The sequence below is a fragment of the Mustela putorius genome, unplaced genomic scaffold (assembly GCF_011764305.1).
Source record: "Mustela putorius furo isolate JIRA1106 unplaced genomic scaffold, ASM1176430v1.1 tig00003976_pilon_pilon_pilon, whole genome shotgun sequence".
Classification (NCBI taxonomy): Eukaryota; Metazoa; Chordata; class Mammalia; order Carnivora; family Mustelidae; genus Mustela; species Mustela putorius.
Genome location: NW_025422118.1, coordinates 399,840 through 423,555, shown reverse-complemented (window position 1 = coordinate 423,555; position 23,716 = coordinate 399,840). Strand labels below are relative to the sequence as shown.

At 47.1% G+C, this 23,716-nt stretch overlaps 1 protein-coding gene across 11 annotated transcripts; it reads left to right on the top strand.

The window, feature by feature from the left end:
- Nucleotides 1-3,460: 3,460 nt before the first annotated feature.
- On the top strand, nt 3,461-23,413 carry POMK (protein O-mannose kinase). Of its 11 annotated transcripts, none has more exons than XM_045070910.1 (5): nt 3,461-3,545; nt 7,080-7,171; nt 10,950-11,047; nt 11,993-12,295; nt 22,070-23,413. In XM_045070910.1, exons 4-5 carry the CDS (start codon nt 12,014-12,016, stop codon nt 22,838-22,840), a joined length of 1,053 nt encoding a protein of 350 aa, XP_044926845.1. In that variant the 5' UTR covers nt 3,461-3,545; nt 7,080-7,171; nt 10,950-11,047; nt 11,993-12,013; the 3' UTR covers nt 22,841-23,413. The 11 variants fall into 11 exon arrangements, with proteins under 11 accessions (XP_044926845.1, XP_004775775.1, XP_004775780.1 ...); XM_004775718.3 differs by having other exon boundaries at nt 10,902-11,047; XM_045070911.1 differs by lacking the exon at nt 3,461-3,545 and adding an exon at nt 3,587-4,123.
- The last annotated feature ends 303 nt before the right edge of the window (nt 23,414-23,716 follow it).

The following is a 23,716-nucleotide window of genomic DNA, read 5'->3' as shown; positions in this document are numbered from 1 at the left end:
GGGAGCCCCACATGGGACTCAATCTCACCACCCCAAGACCATGACCTGAGCCAAAATCAAGAGCGAGACACCCAACCATCTGAGCCACCCAGATGCCCCTCAAATAATAAATCTTAAAAAAAAAAAAAAAAAAGGAAAAAAGGAACTCAAGAAGAACTCAAGTAGAGAGGCAGGCAGCAAGAGAGAGAGGGCAAAGCAGGCTTTGAATTATACATCCGCCCCCAGATGTATAATTCTTACAGCACTTAAAAAATGTGCTACTACTTCTGGCCTGTGTGACTTCAGGTGAGAAATATGTCATTAGGATGGTTGTTTGCTTACGGGTTTCTCTCTTTCTAGCTGCTTTCAGAATTTTTAATTTGTCTTTAGTTTTCAGCAATTTGATTTTGATGTGTTTGGGTATGTGTGTCTTGAATTTATCTTTCTTGCTCAGCTTCTTGAATCTTGACTTTTTCACCAAACTTGGTACATTTTCAGCCACGATTTCTTCAAGTAGTTTTTTAGTATTTTCTATTTTCCTATGGGGCTCAGATGACAAGAATATTAGACCTTTTATTTTTGGCCCCCAGGCACCTGAGGGTTTGCTCATATTTTTCCTTCTTTTTCTCTCTTTTGGCCACATTAAATGATTTCTCTTATCTCTCTTCAAGTTTAATGACTCTCCTCGGTCATGTCCATTCTGCCCTTGGATCAGTAAAGTCTGTTTAGTTATGTATTTTTCAGTTCTAAAATGTTTAATTCTTCTTGAGTTCTATTTCTTTACGAATACCTTCTATTTTAACTTTGTTTCTAGAATGTTCATGATTGAGCATTTGTATAACTGTTTTAATGTCTTTGTCAAATAATCCCAACATCTGAATCATCTCTTCATTGGTGACTGTCAGTGGTCTTTTCCCATGCAAGTTGAGATTTTTGGATCCTTCATATGCCTTGTAATTTTCTATTTCTGGGCATTTTGAGTGTCATGATCCTCTGATTCTTGTTTAAATCCTAAGGAGAATGTCGATATTTTCATTTTAACAAACACTTGTTATATAGTTAGGTATGGGTCCTATGTTCCAACACTTCTTCTGTGGCTATGTTCCAAAGGCAGTTCAGTTTTCAAATATTTTGTAGTGCTATTTGGATCTGTCTCATGAGTGCATCACACAGCGGCTAGTGTGGAACCTGGGCAGAAAGCTATCCGTTAGCATAGTTCTCAAAGTCTTTATATACCAGTTAGAATTGGATCTATGGGGGCACCTGGGTGGCCCCTGGGTTAAAGCCTCTGCCTTCAGGCTCAGGTCATGATCTCAGGGTCCTGGAATCGAGCCCCGCATCGGGCTCTCTGCTCAGTGGGAAGCCTGCTTCCTCCTCTCTCTCTGCCTGCCTCTCTGCCTACTTGTGATCTCTCTCTGTCAAATAAATAAAATCTTACAAAAAAAAAAAAAAGAATGGGATCTATGGTGTGCAGGTCACAGGTGAGCTCTAGAGTTCAGAAACAGTTTTAATGGGATTGCTTTCCTGAATTTCTCCTTTTGCACTGTTTTCCCTTACTTTTCACTTCATTTTGGTCCTCTGACCAGAAAAGTTCCGCTTCTGATAAGCAACTGCCCACTCTCACAATTGTGCCACAGCAGCAGAAAAACAAACAAAAAGCAACGCAGTTTCTCTCTTCCCTCTTGGGGTTGCAGCTTCACTGAATCGAGAGGAAGATTACTCTGTTCCAGAGTTTTGGCTCCTGCAGTTTTCTGCTGCCTGCCATTTTTGATTCTGCCATTGCTCCTGACACAGGATTGACTGACTGGAGGCTGGGGTGCAAGGAAATTAAGTAAAAAGAGAAGGAAAAAAACCCAGGATTTTCTCCACTGTCTCTGAAGTTTTGAAGTTTCTTTTTCTGCTTTATGAGCCAGACCAGACGGTTTCTTCAGGGTCTCTCTCTGCCCATCAGTACTCACTTCCAGAATTGGGGCTGTACTGAGCCAGGTTTGAGGATACCAGAGGAAAGACAATAACATTGTCTTTGGAAGTACCAATCAGTGGTACTTCCAATTCTGGCATTCTTCTTGATCCAGCTGGAGATAGTTGCTTTTCAGAGACCCCAAATAGCTGTGCCATGAGTTCTGTTCAGGTTTTATAGTGGTGTTTGGTGGGAGAGAAAAGTTTTCATGTGTTTTCTCCATCGTACCAGGAATCAGCCTTGAAATCTCTTCTTACTGGCTTTCATAGCTTCTTTGTGCTTTACACTTTCTCTAATCCTGAAATCTAAGTTTCCATGAGCTCAGATTTGGCTCTCTTCTTTCCTCAGTATGTTCTCTGTCTTGGAGAGATCATCCCTTTCTAAAGCATCACAGGATCCTCTGAGGCAGGTAATTCCTATAAATGGGGGGAATCTTTATTATTCCCCCCCAAAGATGATAGGTCCTACTGGATATTAGGTTGGACTCCCATTCCTTTACAAATTCAAAATGTCTTCTCCTTATGCTACCTTTTCTGTTAATGATGCTTTCCTCCATCCAAAACCCACCTAAAGCCCGTGTACGGTCAGTGCTACTAGAGCAGGACGCATAGCAGTATCACTCTGCTACGCAAAGTCATGAATAAAAACCAGGGCCTTGGGGCCTTCGGCATCACCCGGAGACCTGGTTAAAGCGCAAGTTGCTGGACCCTACCTGCCTCCAGGTGTGGGATGGAGCCGAGGATTTGCCCTTCTAACAGTTTCCCTGGAGATCTGAAGCATCCGCGTATGCTCTGAAGGCTCCCTTCGGAGACCCCCCCGCTTTGCAGTGACCGGAAGCTTTTTGAAAGATCTAGATGTTCCATCTCCCCTCCACCATAGCGAGCAGCAGGCTGGGACTCCGGACTAAAACAAAACTGGTTGCAAGGACCTATTTTATATTTTTATTTTAGCCAGAGGCTTCCATTGAGGTCAAACAATAACTTTGTTGTTTAACCCTTAAACAGTCCCTGCTCCCCTTCCTCCAGAGGACTTAAAAACAAGTCCTGGAAACCAGACTCAGGTTACAAAGCTCAAATACAAGGGTGGGTCAGGCCAGCCACAGACTGTCTCCTAGCTACCAGCCTGGTTTCCATGGCTACTGTGGGGTGAATTGTAATTCAATTAGCCACCTGTGTGTGGCCAGGCCCAACCACACGGCCTTTGCTCTATAAAAGTTAGTCTGGAAAGCAGGGAGGGGTCATCCTCTGTAAGGGGCGACCCCAACTGGTCTGTCTGACGGTGGGTCTGATTCTTGATGCTTGGCGCAAAATAAAGCTTTGCTTGACCTTCACTTTTTAGCCATCTCGCTCCTATAATCTCGAACCCATTATTGGGGGACCCATTTTGGGGGTACCTAACACTAGGTCAACATCTCATTGTCCTCACTGGTTCGGAGAGAAGCCAGAATAGGAGAGCGGTGGACGCACCTGGGCTAGAATCCGGCCTGCGCCGGCCCCCAGGTGCGTGGCCGGAGGCGGACGCCAGGGGGCGGCATCGCGCTCGCCCTGCCGGGGCTGGTTTCCGGCCGCGCCTGCGCAGGAGGCCGCGGATCCGACCCGGGCCGCAGGTAGGCGCGGCTGGCGTGGAGGTGTGGCGGCGAGGTTCCGCGTGAGGGAGCGCGGGGTAGCGGCGGGCGGGGGCCGAGGGCGGCTGCGGAGGGTGCCTGGGCTTCCTGCGGGGTCTGTCCTTGTCCGGAGGCCGCCTCGGCCCCTCCGCGTCGCGCCTCCCGGCCCGGCTGTACCTTGGCGCGGCGGGCCCGCCCCGGGCTTCGGCTCCGTCCCTCCGGCGGCCGCTGCGCTCGGCGGCTCCGTCCCTCCGGCGGCCGCTGCGCTCGGCGGCTCCGTCCCTCCGGCGGCCGCTGCGCTCGGCGGCTCCGTCCCTCCGGCGGCCGCTGCGCTCGGCGGCTCCGTCCCTCCGGCGGCCGCTGCGCTCGGCGGCTCCGTCCCTCCGGCGGCCGCTGCGCTCGGCGGCTCCGTCCCTCCGGCGGCCGCTGCGCTCGGCCCTGTAGTGCCGCAGCAGCGCGCCGCCTCCCGGCGCAGGCCTCCGTGGTGCGGGTCGTCCTGGGCCTCGGTTCGTGACGGCTCAGCGGGGCGGAGCGGCCTTGTCTCCGTCCTTTTTGCTGTGACCGTAGCAGCTTAAGGCTAAGTAAGCGTCCGAGTTGTTTGAAACAATTACTGTGAAGCGCCGTGTGTCCTGGTGGCAAGATGGGATTCTGTCCTAAATTGCACTGGGTGGCACCCGTCCGCTCCTTCGCTGCTTGAATCGAATACTCCGTAAATCGGTAAAAACTAGTTTTGTGCTATTCCTTTTCTTTCTTGTAAACGAGCTGTGAGTGTCGAGCAGTGGTTGCCAGTTTTTTCCACTGCCAGCTTGTAGCTACCAACGTCAGAAGTTCTTTGTCTCAACAGTGCCTGCATTTCTCCTGACCCACCTGGCCCCACAATCTTCATTCCTTGTGAACCAGCAACGGTCATTGCCATTTTGCTTCTTTTTGTACCAGAGTTCCTTCAGCCACACGGGCTGCTCCAGAAATACGCCTTTAAGGGAGAGAGGCCCATCAGGTGTTGGGGTGGGCCAGAGAGTCCTTTAAGAAGTGGGCAGCCTCACGGCTACCCCCCACCCCCACACAGTGAACGTGCTGCAGGATTTATTTAGTTATTTAGTTATTCATAAGAAGATCTTATTTATTTATTTGACAGAGAGAGAGGAAACACAAGCAGGACAGTGGGAGAGGGAGAAGCAGGCTTTCCACTGAGCAGGGAGCCCGATGTGGGACTTGATCCCGGGACTCTGGCATCGTGACCTGAGTGGAAGGCAGCCGCTTAACCGACTGAGCCACCCAGGCACACCCCACCCACCCCCCTCCCCCGTTGCAGGATTTAGAGGAATAAGGTAAGTTTAAGGCCAGAAAACTTGCAGGCCTCCAACTACAGTTTAGTGACCTTGGCTACGTCACTTCTCAGTTCTCTGTTAAATGGGAATAATAATTACATGTGTCTCAAAGAATTGGTGTGAGGTCGACACTGTGTGAAAGTTAGTTGAATTTTTGGGTGAGTTTTCTTCTGAGGATTCAGAAGTGGGATAATTGAAAGATTATTGAGGCATATAACTTCAGGGTCCACAAGAAATGCTTTAAATGGGTACTGTGTGGGGTGCGTGGGTGCCTCAGTTGGTTAAGCACCTGCCTTTGGCTCAGGTCTTGATTCCGGGGTCCTGGGATCGAGCCCCGTGTTGGGCTCCCTGCTCAGTGGGGAGCCTGTCCTCTCTCCCCCTGCCTGTGGTCTCTCTCTGTCAAATAAAATCTTTTTTTTTTTTTTAAGATTTTATTTATTTATTTGACAGAGAGAGAAATTACAAGTACACTGAGAGGCAGGCAGAGAGAGAGAGAAGGAAGCAGGCTCCCTGCTGAGCAGGGAGCCCGATGCAGGGCTTGATCGCAGGACCCTGAGATCATGACCTGAGCCAAAGGCAGCGGCTTAACCCACTGAGCCACCCAGGCGCCCTGTCAAATAAAATCTTAAAAAAAAAAAGTAATTGGGTACTGATCTAATGTAAATTAGAAAAAATGAATTTCTAGAGTTCTGCAGAATTTCCTACCTGATGCTGGCAGCCTTTGTGTGGAAATGAAGGAAGTAGTATCCCTCCAAAAGAAAAAAAACAAAAACAAAAACGATAGGTTTTAGGCACTATACAACCAACCGACTATCCTACCTGTGGCGAGATAGGATCGAGGAAGGTCACAGCAAGGGGGTTGGAGAAGTAAAAAGATGGTGAACTCAGACTGGAGGAGGTGCTGGAAGGGAGCATCAGAGGACAGGCACGTGAACAGAGAAAGAACAAATTTGGTGGGATTGTGAAGGTGGCAGAGAGGAGTCCTGAGTGATCCGGCGGGCAGTGCATTTTTACTGAGTGCCTGTTGCACACCAGCTGCTGAGGACCCAGGGGTGCACCAAGCAGGCAGGCCGTACCCTGGTTGCTCACAGTTGAGGAAGAAAGGATGCACATGCCAGAGCCTGGGCGTCTCAACGCGGGTGACTTCAAGAACAGAGGGAAGCTCAGGGCCTAGAGTGCGGGGTGCAAGGAGGCGTCTGGAGAGGTGGACAGAGGCTGGAGCTCAGGGGGCCTTATAGGAGTTTGGGCATTGCCCTGAGGACAGAGAAGGACGGTTAGTTGATTTTAAGCAAGGAGTGATTGGATTTATGCTTTAGAAAGATCACCCTGTGTACGCCAGCGAGACACTTCCCACACGTGCTGAAGGAGGTGTGTACAAAACTCGCTTTGCTGATGGTATAGTTAAACAAGTGAAAATGGCAAACTCGAGTTGGATGTACCCGCATGGATAAACCTCGTAAACCTAATGTTGGGCTTTTTTTTTTTTTTTTAAGATTTTATTTATTTATTTGACGGACAGAGGTCACAAGTAGGCAGAGAGGCAGGCAGAGAGAGAGAGGAGGAAGCAGGCTCCCTGCCGAGCAGAGAGCCCGATGCGGGACTCATTCCAAGGACCCTGGGATCATGACCTGAGCCGAAGGCAGAGGCTTTAACCCACTGAGCCACCCAGGCACCCCTAATGTTAGGCTTTTAAAAAAGCAAGTTACAAAGGATGATACAGTACAGCTACTTATATACGGTGTGTAAACATTGATGTGTTATGCGTTGTTATTTATAGGCACATACTGGTGGTGAAAATAAAAAGTATGTGTGGAAATTCTATACACCAGTGGTTCTTGGGCTTTAGCGTGCATCCGAATCCACTGGAAGACTTGTTAAAACAGAGATTTCTGGGCCTCACCTGAGAGTTTCTGGTTCAGGAGATTTGGAGAGAGGATTCCAGAACTCAGATTTCCCACAAGTTCTTAGATGCTGCTGCTGCTGCTGCAGGTCCTGGAACATCAGCTTGTGGATGGTGGTTCCTTCTTGGGAGGGAGCAGAATAGGACCTGGAGGAGTCCAAAGGGGCTTCAACTATATATATAATATTTTATTTCTTTATTTATTTTATTTCTTTAAAAAAGATCTTTGTGATGCACTGTTACTTGACAAAGCTGGACGGGTGTTCATGATCTTACTTTTTAGTTGTTTCTGTGCTTGAAACATTTCAGGAAAGAATAGATTTTCTATTTGCTGTGTGGAGAATGGACTGGAAAAGAGAAGGAAGTGGGAGTTCGTGCAGGAAGCTGTTGCAGAAGCCCAGGTAAGAGATGCTGGAGACTTAGACCAGGGATGGCAGGGAGGAGGGGAAAAGTGAGCAGAGCTGGGAGAGGTTTGGGTGAAAGAATTGACCGTGCGTGGTGATTGGTCGGTTTGGAGGTTGGGGGAGGGTGGAACCAAGTCGCCTGTTTTGTGACTTGAGCAAGTGGGCATTGTATGCTTGTGACAGTGAGGGAACCCTGGAGGAGGGGCATGCTGGAGACAGGACAGAGTTAAGTTCTGGACATCCCAGGCCTTGACAAACCAGCTGAGTGAAGTGTAGGAGAAATACCCAGGCCACCGTAGAGACTTGGAGACCAGTGCCATCGCCATGCGCGTGAGCGAGATTACACAGAGGGAAGCCTCAGGATGGAAGGCTGATCTGCAGCGACTGCCTTCGGCTCAGGTCATGATCCCGGAGTCCCGGGATCGAGTCCCACATCGGGCTCCCAGCTCCATGGGGAGTCTGCTTCTCCCTCTGACCTTCTCCCCTCTCATGCTCTCTCTCACTCTCTCTTTCAAATAAATAAATAAATAATCTTTAAAAAAAAAAAAAAGAATAGCACCACCCAGTGTGGGACTCAGCCAGCCTCTGCCTGCCACCTGCGTTTGTATGACTGTGAGCTAAGAATGCTTTGTACCTTTTGAAACTCTGGGGGAAGTCAGAAGAGAAATAATCTTATGTGACACATGAAAACTTTATGAAATTCAAATTTCATTTTCCGTATGAAAAGTTTTATTCAAACACAGCCACGCTCATTGTTTCTGTAATGTAGGGGGCTGCTTTCACACCCAGGAACAGAGCTGAATGACAGTGACAGAGAGTTTGTGGCCTGTCATGGCTTTACACTGCCTCTTGGTGCCCCACAAGTCACGTGATGCAGTTGTCACTGGATTTCACCTTTTGCCCCTAAACCTAAGATTTAACATCTGGCCCTTTATAGAAAAAAGTGCTGTTTCTTGACCTGAGGTCTGAGTTGAGACACACTTGGTCATTTCGAATGTTGTAGAAGAGAGATGGCGGTTGTTTTATTCATTTCTGTAAGAGCACCTTCTAAGAATCAGGTACCAAGAGAGGAGACCGTGAGGGCTGAATGGGAAAATTCATCATAGTTTTAGTCAAAGTCCCTAAAGACAGGAGGGAATGGGCCAGAGAGAAAGACACGGGCCTGGAGTCTTTGTGGAAAAGGTGAGCGAACAGCCAGCGCAACCCCAGCAGGCACAGCGGGAAAGACTGAGGGGCAGATGAGCAGGTGGCACTATGTCAAGAAAAGGCGGAGACTCAAGTGAGGCTGGAACAGTGCGGTAGAGCCAGGGTTTGCTGGACACCTCATAATCACAGTGGCGATTTGCACAGCAGCATTTTTAAAAAATTAATTAAGAAGAACTACATGGGGTTGTGGAAGAATCCATTACTTCTAAAATGTCTTGCTCAGAGAAAGCAGTGTTGCTCTGCTGACCCTTGGGGGGTCACTGAGGTTGGGTCACTGGAAGAACAGAGCTGTTGAGCGCTGAGGGTCTGAACGCCGAAAACAGCAGATTTGTAGGGAGGGTGCAGACATTGTGTTTGGGAAGCATTTTTGTTATCTGTTCACATTGAGATATAATTCATGTACCATTAAGTTTGCTCTTTAAAGTGTACCGTTCATTGATTTCTAGTATATTCACAAGGTTGTGCAATCATCTCCACTAATTCCAGAACATTTTCATCCAAAAAGAAATCCTGTGCCCATTAGCAACCACTCCCCGTTTCCCCTTTCACTCAGCCCCTAGCAGTCACTAACCTGCTTTCTGTCTGTATGGATGTGCCTGTATGGACATTTCATATATACAGTCCTACGATACAGGACCTCTTGTGTCTGCCTTATCTCACTTAGCATCAAGTTTTCGAGTTTCATCCATGTTACAGCATGTTACAGCTTTATTTCTTTTTGTGGGTGATTAATATTCCATGTCTTATAGCAAATTTTATTTGTCCATGTATGGACTTCGGGTTATTTCTACTATTTGGCTGTTAGGAGAAGTGCTGCTGTGAACATTCATGTACTAGTGACTAGGGTTCATGTGAATGTACGTTGTCAGTTCCCTTGGGCATATACTGAGCAATGGATTTGTATGGGTAACTCTATTCAACCTTTCGAGGAACTTCCAGGCTTTTTTCCACAGAGGCTGCATCATTTTATATTGCCACCAGCAATGTATAAGGGTTCCTATTTTCTCACATCTTCGTCTACACTCGTTCTTGCCTGACTCTTTGATGACAGCTGTCCTGGTGGGGATGAGGCAGGATCTCATTGTGTTTTGATTTGCATTTTCCTAATGACTAATAAAGTCAACGTGCCTGTTGGATATCTGCTTGTCTTCTCTAGATAAATGTCTGTTCAAGCCCTTTGTCCATTTCCAAATTGAGTTATTTGTCATTTTACTGTCGAGAAGAAGTAGTATTTTGAATTGTCCGTTGGGACATTCTAGTAGAGATGTCAAGTTAGGGGGACTGGGGCTTTACACCGGGAGCTGCCAGCAGGTGGGGACAGGGAGCCCAAGTCTGGATAAGAGCACCCAGGGCATGAGTGCAGAGGTCTGTCCAAGCATCCGACACTCCAGCAGTCTACAGACAAAGGCAAGAAGAGCAGCCACCAGAGTGCACCTTCCTGGGAACCAGGTAACAAAGGCCTTTCAGGGAGAAGGGAGTGATCAGCCATGCCAGATGCCACCTAGTGGTCAAGCCCGTGACTGAACTGACTCCTGTATTCAGCAATAGTGAGGTCCTGGCGATTTGGGCACTATGGGTGGAGTAGCCTCGGGTTCTAGAGGAAGAGGGGGAGTGTTGGAGATAGAAAGTATAGATAGTCCTTAAAACTTTAAAGTCTTTATAGCTGCAGGGTGAACTTAGGAGAAATGCTGTTTTTCTGTGAACTTTACAACTGGCTCGTTGGGTGTGTTGTCCCAGCGCTGTGAATGGTGGGTGGGCTGACTATCTCCAGGAGAGGGTATGCAAGAGCTGTCTTCAGATTTTCTTTTTTCTTTTTTTTTTTTAAAGTTTTTATTTATATGGCAGACAGAGATCACAAGTAGGCAGAGAGGCAGGCAGAGAGGGAGGGGGGAAGCAGGCTCCCCGCTGAGCAGAGAGCCCGACATGGGGCTAGATCCCAGGACCCTGAGATCATGACCCAAGCCGAAGGCAGAGGCTTTAACCCACTGAGCCACCCAGGCACCCCATGTCTTCAGATTTTCTTCACGGCTGTCGCCTCTCGGGCCTCTGGTCTTGGTGCAAATCCTTGGAGAGGTGTTCTAGGACTGCCTCATCCAGGGATTTCCTCTCTGTTAGTCTCTATCCTTAAAAGCTCATCACAATATACAAGGAGAAGATTTTTGGTTTCTTATTTATTGTCTCTCTCCTCCACTGGTTTCTCCCTAAGGTCCAAGAGGACAGGAACCATATCTGTGTATTTACTCTCAGATCCCCAAGGCCTAGGTGGGGTTGAGCATGGGGAAACGGCTTCATGAACGTAGAGTGAATAAGTGATCGGCGTTTGGCGATGGAGGTTAAGGGAGCGGCAGGGGAGATGCGGACTCTGAACTCAGACCAGCTGGCAGGGTGCCACGATGGCCACCAGGCTGTCGGAGGACTTCCTGCAGCTGCTGCTCCATCCTGGGGCTGGAGGGGGACGCCCAGACCCTAGGAGGGCCCCTGGGGAAGACCATCTGAACTGTTGCCGTTTGTCTCTGTGCAGAGTTGCAGTTTTCCTTCAGCAAACCTCTTTTTTGGTACTTCGTGGCAGAATGTTTTCAAACCCATGCCTGGGACCAACCAGGACACTGAGTGACCCAGGTGTCTGGGTGGAGGCCTGAGCAGGGAGAACGAAGGCGCTCCTGGAAGGTAACCCTTCGTGTCACAGTCGTTTCAGACACCGGAAGCACAGGGTCAGTTCTGTCACTAGTGTCCCCAACACATCCCAGTACTGACACTAAGAGAACACACCGTTACACCCATCATTCTAGTCAAAATATCGACACGCTTCCACTCTGGTGCACACGTAGCTTCTGCCTCAGGCACCCTGAGCGTCAAGTACCTGACCTCCAGGGTCCTTCCAGCCCTCTCCAACAACTCCGCAGGAATGCCCACCTCCACCGTGAGCCTCCCGCCGGCGCCAGCACTAGAGCTGAGCCGCTGAGTCTCCAGCCTTCTCGGCGGTGCCTGGTGCGAGGGTCACCTGCGTGTCACCCTCTCTCTGTTCTCACGACTGTTACTCCAGCCCGCGTGCTTCTCAGCTCAAACCCCACACGACTGATGGAGCCCTTGACCCAGTCTCCCCACCACCATCTCTTCCACCCCGACACATCTGTCACACCTGCTGAAGAGGAGCCTTGCTTCTTAAAAATGTTAGGGAGCTTTCTGGTACCTTCCAGGGATTATCCCAATTCCTTAGCTGGTTCAGGAGGCTGTCAGCATTCTTGCCCTCACCCCCACCATATCTGATCTTGGCTGTTCTCTTCTGTCCATCTGTCCTGGCCCCACTGGACTAACAAGTGCGGCTTGATTTCATTTTGCTCAATCCTGTGGGAGGGACACAAAGTCAGACACACACAAACACCTTCCTTCTGGTGGAATCCAGACAAGCTGATAACAAGAAACGGATTGTGCGAACAGCTGACACTGAGCATTTAGAATGAACCTTGTACACGATACCTTCTTTAATCCTCCCAAGGACCCGAAGGTATGCAGGATCCTTAGGCATAAGAGGACTGAGAGGCTGTGCCTTCTTTTAACCCCTTGTCACCCAGACACCTTCATGATTACTTCTTGTTTGGTGTCACATCGCAGGAACCTGCAGAGGATAGCAGCATGGACGGGAAAGCCCAGGACAGCAGCAGAAGCCTTCCCCGCAGAGCAGTGCCCCCAGCCGTGGGGCTGCTGCTCTCTATGGCTCTCATGAATGCTCTCCTCTACCTCTGCCTTGACTGGTTTTTCATCGCCCCTCCCCACTCCACTCCGGGCTCCACCTACTGTCCCCACGGACATTTCAGAATGGTACAGATGAAAAACTGTTCACCGTGGCTGTCCTGCGAGGAGCTGAGGACAGAAGTGAGGCAGCTGAAGCGTGTTGGGGAAGGAGCCGTGAAGAGAGTGAGTGCTGGGTTACCTCTGAGTGTTAATGGGGTGGCCTTTCAGGATGGCAAATTGGCATTATGTGTGAAGGGTCCTCAAAATATTTCTGCCTTTGAGCCCAGTGATCTAACATCTGGGACTTTATCCTAATCCAATGGAAGGAAAAAAGCTAAATGCATCAAGGAGTATTTTGCTTTGTTATTTATAGCAATAGAAAACCAGTAATAAAAACTATTGGATATAGTTCATTATGGGCTAGTCACTTGATAGAATATTCTGCAGCCATTTAGTGTGTTTAGGAACTCTGTGTAGCAGCAGGAAAAAAAAATCTTATGAGGATAAATGAAAAAAGCAAAATGCAAAACTGCATAATACATGATTTTCAACTGCAAAATTAATGTGCTTTCGTAGAAAAATACAGAAATGATAGAAACTATGCTATGGTAAAAAGATTATGGGCAATTTTTTAAATTCTTATTTTTCAAGCCCTGGCATGGGATTATTTTGACTTTTTAAAAGTTTTTTTATTTAAAAAAAAAGTTTTTTATTTTAAAAAGAGAAACCAAAGGGGTGCATTCAGATGCCTCAAAAGCTGTTGTCTGTAGGCAACCAGTGTGTGCTGGCTGCACCTGGTCCCGGACTTATTGGTTCTGTGGGAGCTAAGGCCCGCTGATGCCTCTAGAGGCCAGAGAAGGATTGTTGCACAGAGTTCCTTTGTGAGGATGTATTGAGTGACTGGCAGGAGGGAGAGAGGGAACAGAAAATGCATCCACATGGACAGCTGGCTTTTGTTTGGGGAGACCAGTGCACCATGAATGTGGAAAGGAGACTTTTTTTTTTAAGATTTTATTTACTTAACCTGAGAGAATAGTGACAGCAAGAGAGATCACAAGTGGGGAGGAGAGGGAGAAGCAGGCTCCCCACTGAGCCGAGAGCCCAATGAAGGGCTGGGCTCGATCCCAGGCCCTGGGATCATGGGTAGACCCTTAAGCAACTGAGCCTCCCTGGCACCCAGAAAGGAGACATCTTGAAGGAAGAAGTCAGGGAAAAGGGAATGGAATTTATGCAAAGTAAAACCATAGAACAAGGTAACTTTTTAAAAAATATTTATTTAAAAAAAAAAGATTTATTCATTCATTGTAGGTGCTGGAGCTGTGGCAATGAATAAAACAGAGCCTCTTGAAGCTTTCTAGTTGGGGGATGAGTCAATGAATAAGAAATAGATGCTCAATAAAATATGTTAATGACGTGTGCTGGGAAGACAGCAGGGTGAGGAAAGAGCCACGGCTCACTACTCTAGGTGGTCAGAATGATCTGAGAGTGAGCCCTGTGGATATCCGGGGAAAATATGTTCTAATAAGAAAGATGGGTACCAGCAGAGTCCAAAGATGGAACATGCCTGGTTGTTCAGGGACCTGGAATGAGCCAGTGACACCAGAGGGCAGGATGAGAAGGGAGGTAGCACATAAAGTCAGAGGAAAGCCAAGTGGTGGCCAGGGCACATGAGGCTTGGTGGGACCAGGAGAGCCATTGGAGCAATTTGAGTAGAGGTAGAATGTGTTGTATGTGTTGAAAGGAGGCTGAAGTGTTGGTGGGGGGTGGAAGACTGACTGGCTGGGCCTTGCAGGGGAGAGATAGTCACAGCTGGACAAGGGTGTTAGCAGTGAACCTAGTAAGAAATCAGTAGATTCTGGTTATGTCTTAAAGGCAGAGCCAGTAGGATTTCCTTTTTTTTTTTTAAGATTTTATTTATTTGACAGATCACAAGTAGGCAGAGCAGCAGGCAGTGGGGCGGGAAGCAGGCTCCCCACTGAACAGAGAGCCCGATGCGGGGCTCGATCCCAGGACGCTGGGATCATGACCTGAGCCAGAGGCAGAGGCTTACTGAGCCACCCAGGTGCCCCCAGTAGGTTTTCCTAATAGATCATTTCTGGGGTGTAAGCAAGGGAGAGGGTGATCACAAAGTTCTAGGTCCAGGCAACAACAAGAGTAGTGCTGTCATTGCCTGAGTGGGGAAGAATGAAGAACAATTTTGTGTGCATGCAGTGAACATGTTAAGGCTGTGAGTGAATGTGAAGTTGGACATACAGGCCTAGCATTTGGATCTGGGGCAGTGAGTGGGAATAGATACCTGGGATGATGCTGAAAGCTTTAGGATGTGAAGAACACACAGGGGGGAAATGGGTAGAGAAGAGGACTTAGGCCCCGTTGATTTCTGTCTTCATGACCTGGAGGGGCTGGTCGCCCACTTGTTTCCAGGTTACTGCTCAGGTCATTTTTGGACTTCTTTTTCAGAATTGCTCTTTACCTTGAAGGATATATTTTTGGGTAGTTTGTTTTGTTTTGTTTTTTAAAAACTGTTTATTTACTTGAGAGAGGAATAGCAGGGGAAGGAGCAGAGAGGGGGAGAGAGAGAGAGTCTTTTAAGCAGACTCCATATTGAGTGTGGAGCCCAAAACAGGGCTCAGTCCCATGACCCTGAGATCATGATCTGAGTTAAAACCAAGAGTCCAATCTGAGTTAACCTACTGCTCTATCCAGGCACCCCTTCAGTAGGTAGCTTTGATGGTGGCAAATTGTTGTTTGAGGACAGATTGGATTTGGGGGATGCCCTACAAATCATGTCCATGCAAATATGAGGTTTAAAAATGTGGATAATAACTGAGTAACGTAGTTTTGTTTATTAAAATGAAATAGGACTGTAAGGCCATTACATTGATTTTCTTTTGTCTTTGGTTGAAATTTGCCCTCAGGGCAACAGTATTTTGCGCACTGGATATTTGCACCATCAGTGATGAGTCTTGTCCGTCCCCCCACCTTGAGCCCTGGGGCCTGGGACACATGGGGGTCCCAGCACAGGGCAGCCTCTTATTCCTTTGCATAGTCACTTATTGGAACAACTCGCTGCATGTAACGTGATTCCCATCACTGGGACCAGCTCCTCCACGCGGGCAACACTCCGCATCCTAAGCTGGAAGGCATAAGCTTCCTCAGTAGGAATTTCTATAACCAGAGTTCTTGGCATCCTGCTCTCTGACCACCTCCTCTCCCAGCGCCCTTGCTTTAGTAATTCCTGAGTTATCGGGACCTGTGTGTTGATCCCATGGTGGTTGCATTAGGTCCTACACTGACCCAGCAGCAGGGACTCCGTGACTGTTAGCCTCAAAGTCAGTCTTGCACAAACACATCGTGCCTGACTGGGGAGCCCCGAACCTGGTTGACCCCAGCTGTGCATCTGCATTCGAGCAGTTGCCCTGGAGGTAGAGAGGTCCCACAGCCCTGTGGTTTCATGCGTGACCACAAACCTCAGCCCTGCTCTCACCACAGCCCAGCGGTCTTATCGTGTTCCTTCTGCGACTTTTCCTTCCCCCTTGCCTTAGTTCGTGGTCTTGTTGCATAAGTTGTTATGGAAACAGGAGCTTCCCAAACAAAATTTCTTCATCTTCAGTCACCTGACCTGTAAGCCCTCCAGCTCAGGTGTCATGACTTCTCATGATGTCTCTCCTGGAAGCTGTCCACTCTCTCCTGCACCCTCAGTCTTCCCCACTCCGAGGGTCATTCTGACTGGCACGCAGACACACACCCTTTCACACAGAAATCCCTTTTCCCGATTCCCTCTTCCTCGGAAGCTCTGTGCTCGTTCTCTTTCCTCTGTAATGAAATTGCCAGAGCTCTGTCCCTACTTCTCTCCTCCCATTCACTTCTTGTCTTCTGCCAGGATGGCTTCCAAACACCCTCCTGCAGAGAAACTGCCCTTATCCAGAGACCTGCAAACCCTAGGTTGGTCACTTCTCTGTCTTCCTCTCACTTGATCTTTTCTGCAGCCTTTGATACAGTTGGCTCCTCTGTCCTTGTGACTCTGGCTCTCTGTGCCGTCGCCTCTTTATAGTTTTCCTACTCCCTCACAGGCCATTCCTAATTATCCCTCTTGCTGCCTTCTGTCCCCTATCTTGCCCCTAAGTCAGCAGTTCTCCACCAGAAGTGATTTTGCTCCTAGGGGGAGCCTGTGGCCAATGCCTTCTTTCCCCAGACTCTATTTATGGTTTATGTTTGTGATTGCCTGGAGCAATCCCAGTTTGACTGAAAGGCAGATTGACCCATTCTTTTTCTTTTTTTTTTTCTTTAATTTTCTTTAATTGTAAAAGCAGTACATTCAAAATTTACCGAGGGACACCTGGGTGGCTCAGTTGGTTAAGCAGCTGCCTTCAGCTCAGGTCATGATCCCAGCATCCTGGGATCGAGTCCCGCATCGGGCTCCCGCATCGGGAGCCTGCTTCTCCCTCTGCCTCTGTCTGCCTGTGCTTGCTCTCTCTCTCTGATAAATAAATAAAATCTTTTAAAAAAACAAAAACAAAAACAAAACAAAATTTACCGAAGGAGGTGAAGTACAGAGTAAACTGTTCCCTTCTACCTCTTGTCCTCCCCATCTCTGATCTTATTCTCTGAGGATAACAGTGGGAGATTTATCCCTTTTAGAATTTTTTTTCCAGTGAATTTTACTCATGTGTATTTTTTTTATATTTTTAAAATTAACATATAATGTATTATTTGCCCCAGGGGTACAGGTATGTGAATTGTCAGACTTACACATCTCATGGCATTCACCATAGCACATACCCTCCCCAATGTCCATGTCGTGTGTATCTTTTTATTAAGTTTTATTTATTTATTTATTTATTTATTTATTTTTGATTGTCAAAGTATTTTTTATCAGTTACTTTTTTTAAAAAATTATGTTCATTATGGACATTGGGGAGGGTATATGCTATGGTGAGTGCTGTGAAATGTGTAAGCTGACGAGTCACAGACCTGTACCCCTGGGGCAAACAATACGTTGTATATTAATAAAAATAATAAAGTATTAAAAAATTATGTTCAGTTAGCCAGCATATAGTACATTATAAGTTTTTGTTGTAGTGTTCAGTGATTCATTAGTTGCCTATAATACTCAGTGCTCATCCTAACATGTGCTCTCCTAATACCCATCACCCAGTTACCTCATCCCCCCACTGCCCTCCCTTCTGTAACGCTCAGTTTGTTTCCAGGAGTCCAGAGTCTCTCATGGTTTGTCTCCCTCTCTGATTTCTTCCCATTTGGTTTTCCCTCCCTTCCTTTGTGGTCCTCTGCACTATTTCTTATGCTCCACATATGAGTGAAGCCATATGATAATTGTTTTTCTCTGCTTGACTTTTTTCACTTAGCATAATTCCTTCCAGTTCCATTCATATCAATGCACATGGTGGGTATTCATCCTTTCTGATGGCTGAGTAATATTTCATTGTATATATAAACCACATCTTCTTTGTCCATCTGTTGAAGGGTGTCTCGACTCCTTCCACAGTTTGGGTATTGTGGACATTGCTGCTATGAACATTGGGGTGCATGTGCCCCTTCTTTTTCCTACATCTGTATTTTTGGGGTAAATGCCTAGTAGTGCAATTGCTGGGTCATTAGGGTGGCTCTATTTTAAACTTCTTGAGGAACCTCCATACCATTTTCCAGAAATGCTGTACCAGCTTGCATTCCCACCGACAGTGTAAGAGGGTTCCCCTTTCTCCACCACCTTTCCATCACTTGTTGTTTCCTGTCTTATTAATTCTGGCCATTCTAACTGGTGTAAGGTGGTATCTCAATGTGGTTTTGATTTGAATTTCCCTGATGGCTAATGATGATGAACATTTTTTCATGTGTCTGTTAGCCATTTGTATGTCTTCTTTGGAGAAGTGTCTGTCCATGTCTTCTGCCCATTTCTTGACTGGGTTATTTGGTTTTTGAGTGTTGAGTTTGAGAAGTTCTTTACAGATGTTGGATATCAGCTCTTTATCCAAAATGTCATTTGCAAATATCTTCTCCCATTCAATAGGTTGCCTCTTAGTTTTGTTGGCTGGTTCCTTTGCTGTGCAGAAGCTTTTTGTCTTGATGAAGTCCCCAAAGTTCATTTTCGCTTTTGTTTCCCCTGCCTTTAGAGACGTGTTTTGAAAGAAGTTTCTGTGCCTGATGTTAAAGAGGTTACTGCCTATGTTCTCCGCTAGGATTTTGACGGATTCCTGTCTCACATTGCGGTCTTTCATCCATTTTGAGTTTATCTTTGTGTATGCTATAAGAGAATGGTCTGCATGTGGCTGTCGAGTTTTCCCAGCACCGTTTATTGTAAAGACTGTCTTTTTTCCATTGGATGTTCTTTCCTGCTTTGCTGAAGATTCGTTGACCATAGAGCTGAGGGTCTATTCTGGGGTCTCTGCTCTGTTTCACTGATCTATGTGTCTGTTTTTGTGCCAATACCATATTGTCTTGATGACTCTGGCTTTGTAATATAGCTTGAACATTCATAAATCAATCAAGGTGATAGGGCACATTAGTAAAAGAAAAAACAAAAACATATGATTCTCTCAGTTGATGCAGAGAAAACATTTGACAAAATACAGCATTCTCTCTTGATTAAAACTCTTCAAAGTACAAAGATAGAGGGACCATACCTCAATATCATAAAAGCCATCTATGAAAAGCACACAGCGAGTATCATTCTCGATGGGGAAAAAGAGGGCTTTTCCCTTAAGGTCAGGAACACAACAAGGAGGCGCACTCTCACCATCACTGCTCAACATAGTACTAGAAGTCCTAGCCTCAGCATTCAGACAACAAAAAGAAATAAAAGGCATTCAGATTGGCAAAGAAGAAGTCAAACTCTCTCTTCACAGATGACATGATGCTTTATGTGGAAAACCCAAAAGACTCTACCCCTGAGTTATTAGAACTCATACAGCAACTCAGCAACATGACAAGATACAAAATCAATGCAGAGAAGTAAGATGCATTTCTATACACTAACCATGTAACTGAAGAAAGAGAAATTAAGGAGTCTCTTCCATTTACAATAGCTCCAAAATCTATAAGATACCTAGGAATAAATGTAATGAAAGAGATAAAGGATCTGTACTCTAGAAACTGTAGAACACTTAGGAGAGATACTGAGAAAGACACAAAGAGGTGGAAAAATATTCCATGCTCATGGATTGGAAGAATAAACATCATTAAAATGTCTGTGCTGCCCAGAGCAATTTACACTTTCAGTGCAGTCCCTGTCAAAATACTATTGGCGGGCACCTGGGTGGCTCAGTGGGTTAAAGCCTCTGCCTTTGGCTCAGGTCATGATCTCAGGGTCCTGGGATTGAGCCCCGCATCAGGCTCTCTGCTCAGCATCAGTTCCCTGCTCAGCAGGGAGCCTGCTTCCTTTCCTCTCTCCCTGCCTACTTGTGATCTCTGTCAAATGAATTTAAAAAAGAAAATGCTATTGGGGCGCCTGGGTGGCTCAGTGGGTTAAGCCGCTGCCTTCAGCTCAGGTCATGATCTCAGGGTCCTGGGATCGAGTCCCGCGTCGGGCTCTCTGCTCAGCAGGGAGCCTGCTTCCTTCTCTCTCTCTCTCTCTCTCTGCCTGCCTCTCTGCCTACTTGTGATCTCTCTTTGTCAAATAAATAAATAAATAAATGCTATTGGTATTTTTCACAGAGCTGGAACAAACAATCCTAAAATTTGTATGGAACCAGATAAGACCCCACATTGCCAGGGGGAATGTTGAAAAAGAAAACCAAAGCTGGAGGCATCACAATGCCTGTCTTCAAGGTTTATTAAGTTTAAAATTTTTTTTTTTTAAGATTTTATTTATTTTTTTGACAGAGACCCAGCGAGAGAGGGAACAGAAGCAGGGAGAGTGAGAGAGGAAGAAGCAGCCTTCTTGCGGAGCAGGGAATTGATGCAAATCAGTTGATGCAGAATTGATGGGATCAAGCCCGGATGCAGGGCTGGATCCTAGGACGCTGGGATCATGACCTGAGCCAAAAACAGACGCTTAACGACTGAGCCACCCAGGCCCCCCTATTAAGTTTTTTTTTTTTTTTTTCTTTTGTCAGAGAGAGTGAGCACAGGCAGGCAAAGTGGCTGGCGGAGGCAGAAGCAGGCTTCCTGCTGAGCAAGGAGCCCGATGTGGGACTAGATCCCAGGACGCTGGGATCATGACCTGAGCCGAAGGCAAACGCTTAACCAACTGAGCCACCCAGGAGTCCCTAAAAAGTGTTTTTAAATGTAAAATCATATATATTCATTCTGGAAAAGTTGGAAAATACTGAAAGGCATAAAGAAAAAAATCACCTAGAATCTTACCATATGAAGAGAATATATGAAGAGAAACATTAGCCTGTTTCCTTTGCTTTCCATGTAATTTTGTCTTGTTTTATCAGTTAGAACAATAACATAAAGGAAATTTTATATACTTATTCATTTGTGACATTACTGTTCTCTGTGAAGACTGTGAGAACTCTGTCAATATATGCATTTTTGCTGACCACGTCGCACTCTTCTGAGTGATCTTGCCGTTCTTGCCCTCCATTTTCTGATGGGTGGGAAAGTTCCAGTTCATGCTTTTGTAAGTAGCGCCAGATTTTTATTCCTGGAGCTTTTTATCTCTTTCAGATTATTGCCTTAATAGATCTTGGATTTGATGTTACAGGCACTTGATAAATACTCCACATTGGTTTCAAAAACCGTAAGCTGTGTTGTAGCAGTGAGTAAGTAGCAGCACAGAGAAACAGCCCACAAGCGGCAGACGCAGCCTGGGGGCAGCCAGACCTCCCTACCCTCACTTTTGAGCCTGTCTTCTCTTCTTGGAGATTTAAGCAGGAGGTCAAAAGTTCTTCATTACAATCCTTCCTGCAGGCCTTTCCTAGCTAGTAGAAATGGGGAGTCTAAGGAGTCCTGTTCAGGCACTCGGTGCGGGGCGGGGGGGTGTCTGGTCTAGAGTCTGCAGGGCACTTTTGCTTCTGCTCTTATAGCTGAAGGAATACAGAACCACACCCAACTTAAAACTGTGTCCTGGGGCACCTTGGCAGCTCAGTACCTTAAGCGCCGCTGCCTTCGGCTCAGGTCATGATTCCAGGGTTATGGGATCGAGCCCTGCATGGGGCTCCTTGCTCAGCAGAGAGCCTGCTTCTCTCTCTCCCTCTGCCTGCTACTCTGCTTACTTGTGCTGTCAAATAAATAAATAAAATCTTTTTTTTTTTTTAAGGTTTTTATTTATTTATTTGACAGATGGAGATCACAAGTAGGCAGAGAGGCAGGCAGAGAGAGAGGAGTAAGCAGGCTCTCTGCTGAGCAGAGAGTCCTATGTGGGGCTTGATTCCAGGACCCTGGGATCATGTCCTGAGCCAAAGGCAGAGGCTTTAACCCACTGAGCCACCCAGGCGCCCCAAATAAATAAAATCTTAAAAATAAACAAAAACAAAAACTGTTGTCCTAACCGAGAACGATTCCTGTTTGTGATTTACTGTGCTACCCTGAAGCTAAGCAGGTGGTGGTGTGATGTGTGATGGTCTGGCTGGGCTCGACTCACTCCTTTTCTAGTGGTCTCCCCTCCCCCCCATCCATTTGTGCTGCAGGTGTTTGGAGCTTCCGGTCAGTTTTCCACTCCATGCCTTTATCCGACAGGCCCCTTTCCTAGGGATTCACTTCCCATCCTCCACATTCGCCAGGCCAGCCCCGGTTATCCTCTAGACCAACTCCCAGGACCCTCCGGCACCCCCACCCATTTCCATCCCGGGTCTACCCTGCCTTCTGCGCTGGGGGCCCGTGTTTGCTCGTCAGGGAGCCTTTGTAACCGGACTGAGCTCTTCTCCGGGACTGGGTCTGTCTCTCCTCGTTTCTGCATTCTCTGTACCACCTCTGGCACTCCGTGGGGGGTTTCCGGCTCTCTGACACAGGTGACGGTTTTCAGGGTTGATGCTCTCTGTGACTTTGTTTCAGGTCTTTCTGTCTGAGTGGAAGGAGCGCAAAGTGGCGCTCTCACGGCTCTCCCAGCTGGAGATGAAAGAGGATTTCTTGCACGGGCTGGAGATGCTGAAAGGTCTACAGAGTAAACACGTGGTCACCCTGCTCGGCTTCTGTGAGGACGACAACACTATCCTTACTGAATATCACCCCTTGGGCTCCTTGAGCAATCTGGAAGCAACGCTGAACCTTTCCAAGTACCAGAACGTGAACACGTGGCAGCGCAGGCTACAACTGGCTGTGGACTACGTCAGCATCATCAACTACTTGCACCACAGCCCCCTGGGCACACGCGTCATGTGCGACTCCAACGACCTGCCCAAGACGCTGTCACAGTATCTGCTGACCAGTAACTTCAGCCTCGTGGTGAATGACCTGGACGCCTTGCCCCTGGTGAACCACAGCTCCGGGACGTTGGTGAAGTGTGGCCACCGGGAGCTGCATGGGGACTTCGTGGCTCCAGAGCAGCTGTGGCCCTATGGGGAAGACACGCCTTTTGACGATGACCTCATGCCCTCCTATGACGAGAAGATCGACATCTGGAAGATTCCAGATGTCTCTAGCTTCCTTTTGGGGCATGTTGAAGGGAGCGATATGGTCCGGTTTCATTTGTTTGATATTCATAAAGCCTGTAAGAGCCAGACGCCTGCAGAACGACCGACAGCTCAGGATATTCTAGACATTTACAAGAAAGTTTTGAATTTACTCAGAGATACCATGGTGTCCCAGACAAGAGAAATGCTCTAGAAACCCATCCTGTCAGTGAAGGATGGGAACAAATGGAAGAGATGCAGCAAATCTTGCTCTGATGGTGAGGGTTTTGCTGTTCAGCTGTGTGGTCCTTCCTCTGCGTCCATGTGCACCCGTGAGTGGCGTTCACCCCCCGGGGACCAGGGCAGAAGTTGCTGCAGGCACACTGGGTTTGACTGAAGTCCGGCCTCCCTCTCTCATGCTGATCACTCCCAGTGGAAGACGAGAGAAGCAGGAGTCTAGCCACAGCAGAAGAAAGTAACAAATTAGCCACAAAGAGGCTTCCCTTGCCCTAATTACTGAATCTGGAGGAGTGTAAGAAATGTATATAGAAAAGGTTTTTAAATGGAAAGATATGAAAGAAACATGCAGTGGTTTTCCAAAGAATTGTTTTCCTCATGTTTTTAGGTGATGGTCGACATGACCAGACATAATTCAGTTCCCAAATTCAGAGTCACAGGAGTATTTGCAATGTTTCACGTGTTGATGAGGCCGTCTTTAGTATTTTTTTTTTAAGATTTTATTTATTTATTTGACAGACAGAGATCACAAGTAGGCAGAGAGGCAGGCAGAGAGAGAGGAGGAAGCAGGCTCCCTGCTGAGCAGAGAGCCCGATGCAGGACTCGATCCCAGGACCCTGGGATCATGACCTGAGCCGAAGGCAGAGGCTTTAACCTGCTGAGCCACCGAGGTGCCCCAGCGTCTTTAGTATTTTAAAGGATTGTTTAAATGTTTATTTTAATGAATGTGAAATTCTTATGCCATCCTCTTTCCAAAAACCTAAAGGAGAACTGTGATAGCAGGCTCCTTGAAGTTCTGAATGGACAAGGAATATTTAGGAAAGCAAGTACAAGGGAAATTATATCCGTGTTC

What these genes read in the sequence shown, in the direction of transcription:
- POMK (XM_004775723.3), top strand. Translation starts at nt 12,014, where the DNA reads ATGGACGGGAAAGCCCAGGACAGCAGCAGAAGCCTTCCCCGCAGAGCA. An exon ending in GGGAAGGAGCCGTGAAGAGA is followed by an intron (nt 12,296 to 22,069) that starts GTGAGTGCTGGG and finishes ACTTTGTTTCAG; the next exon opens with GTCTTTCTGTCTGAGTGGAA.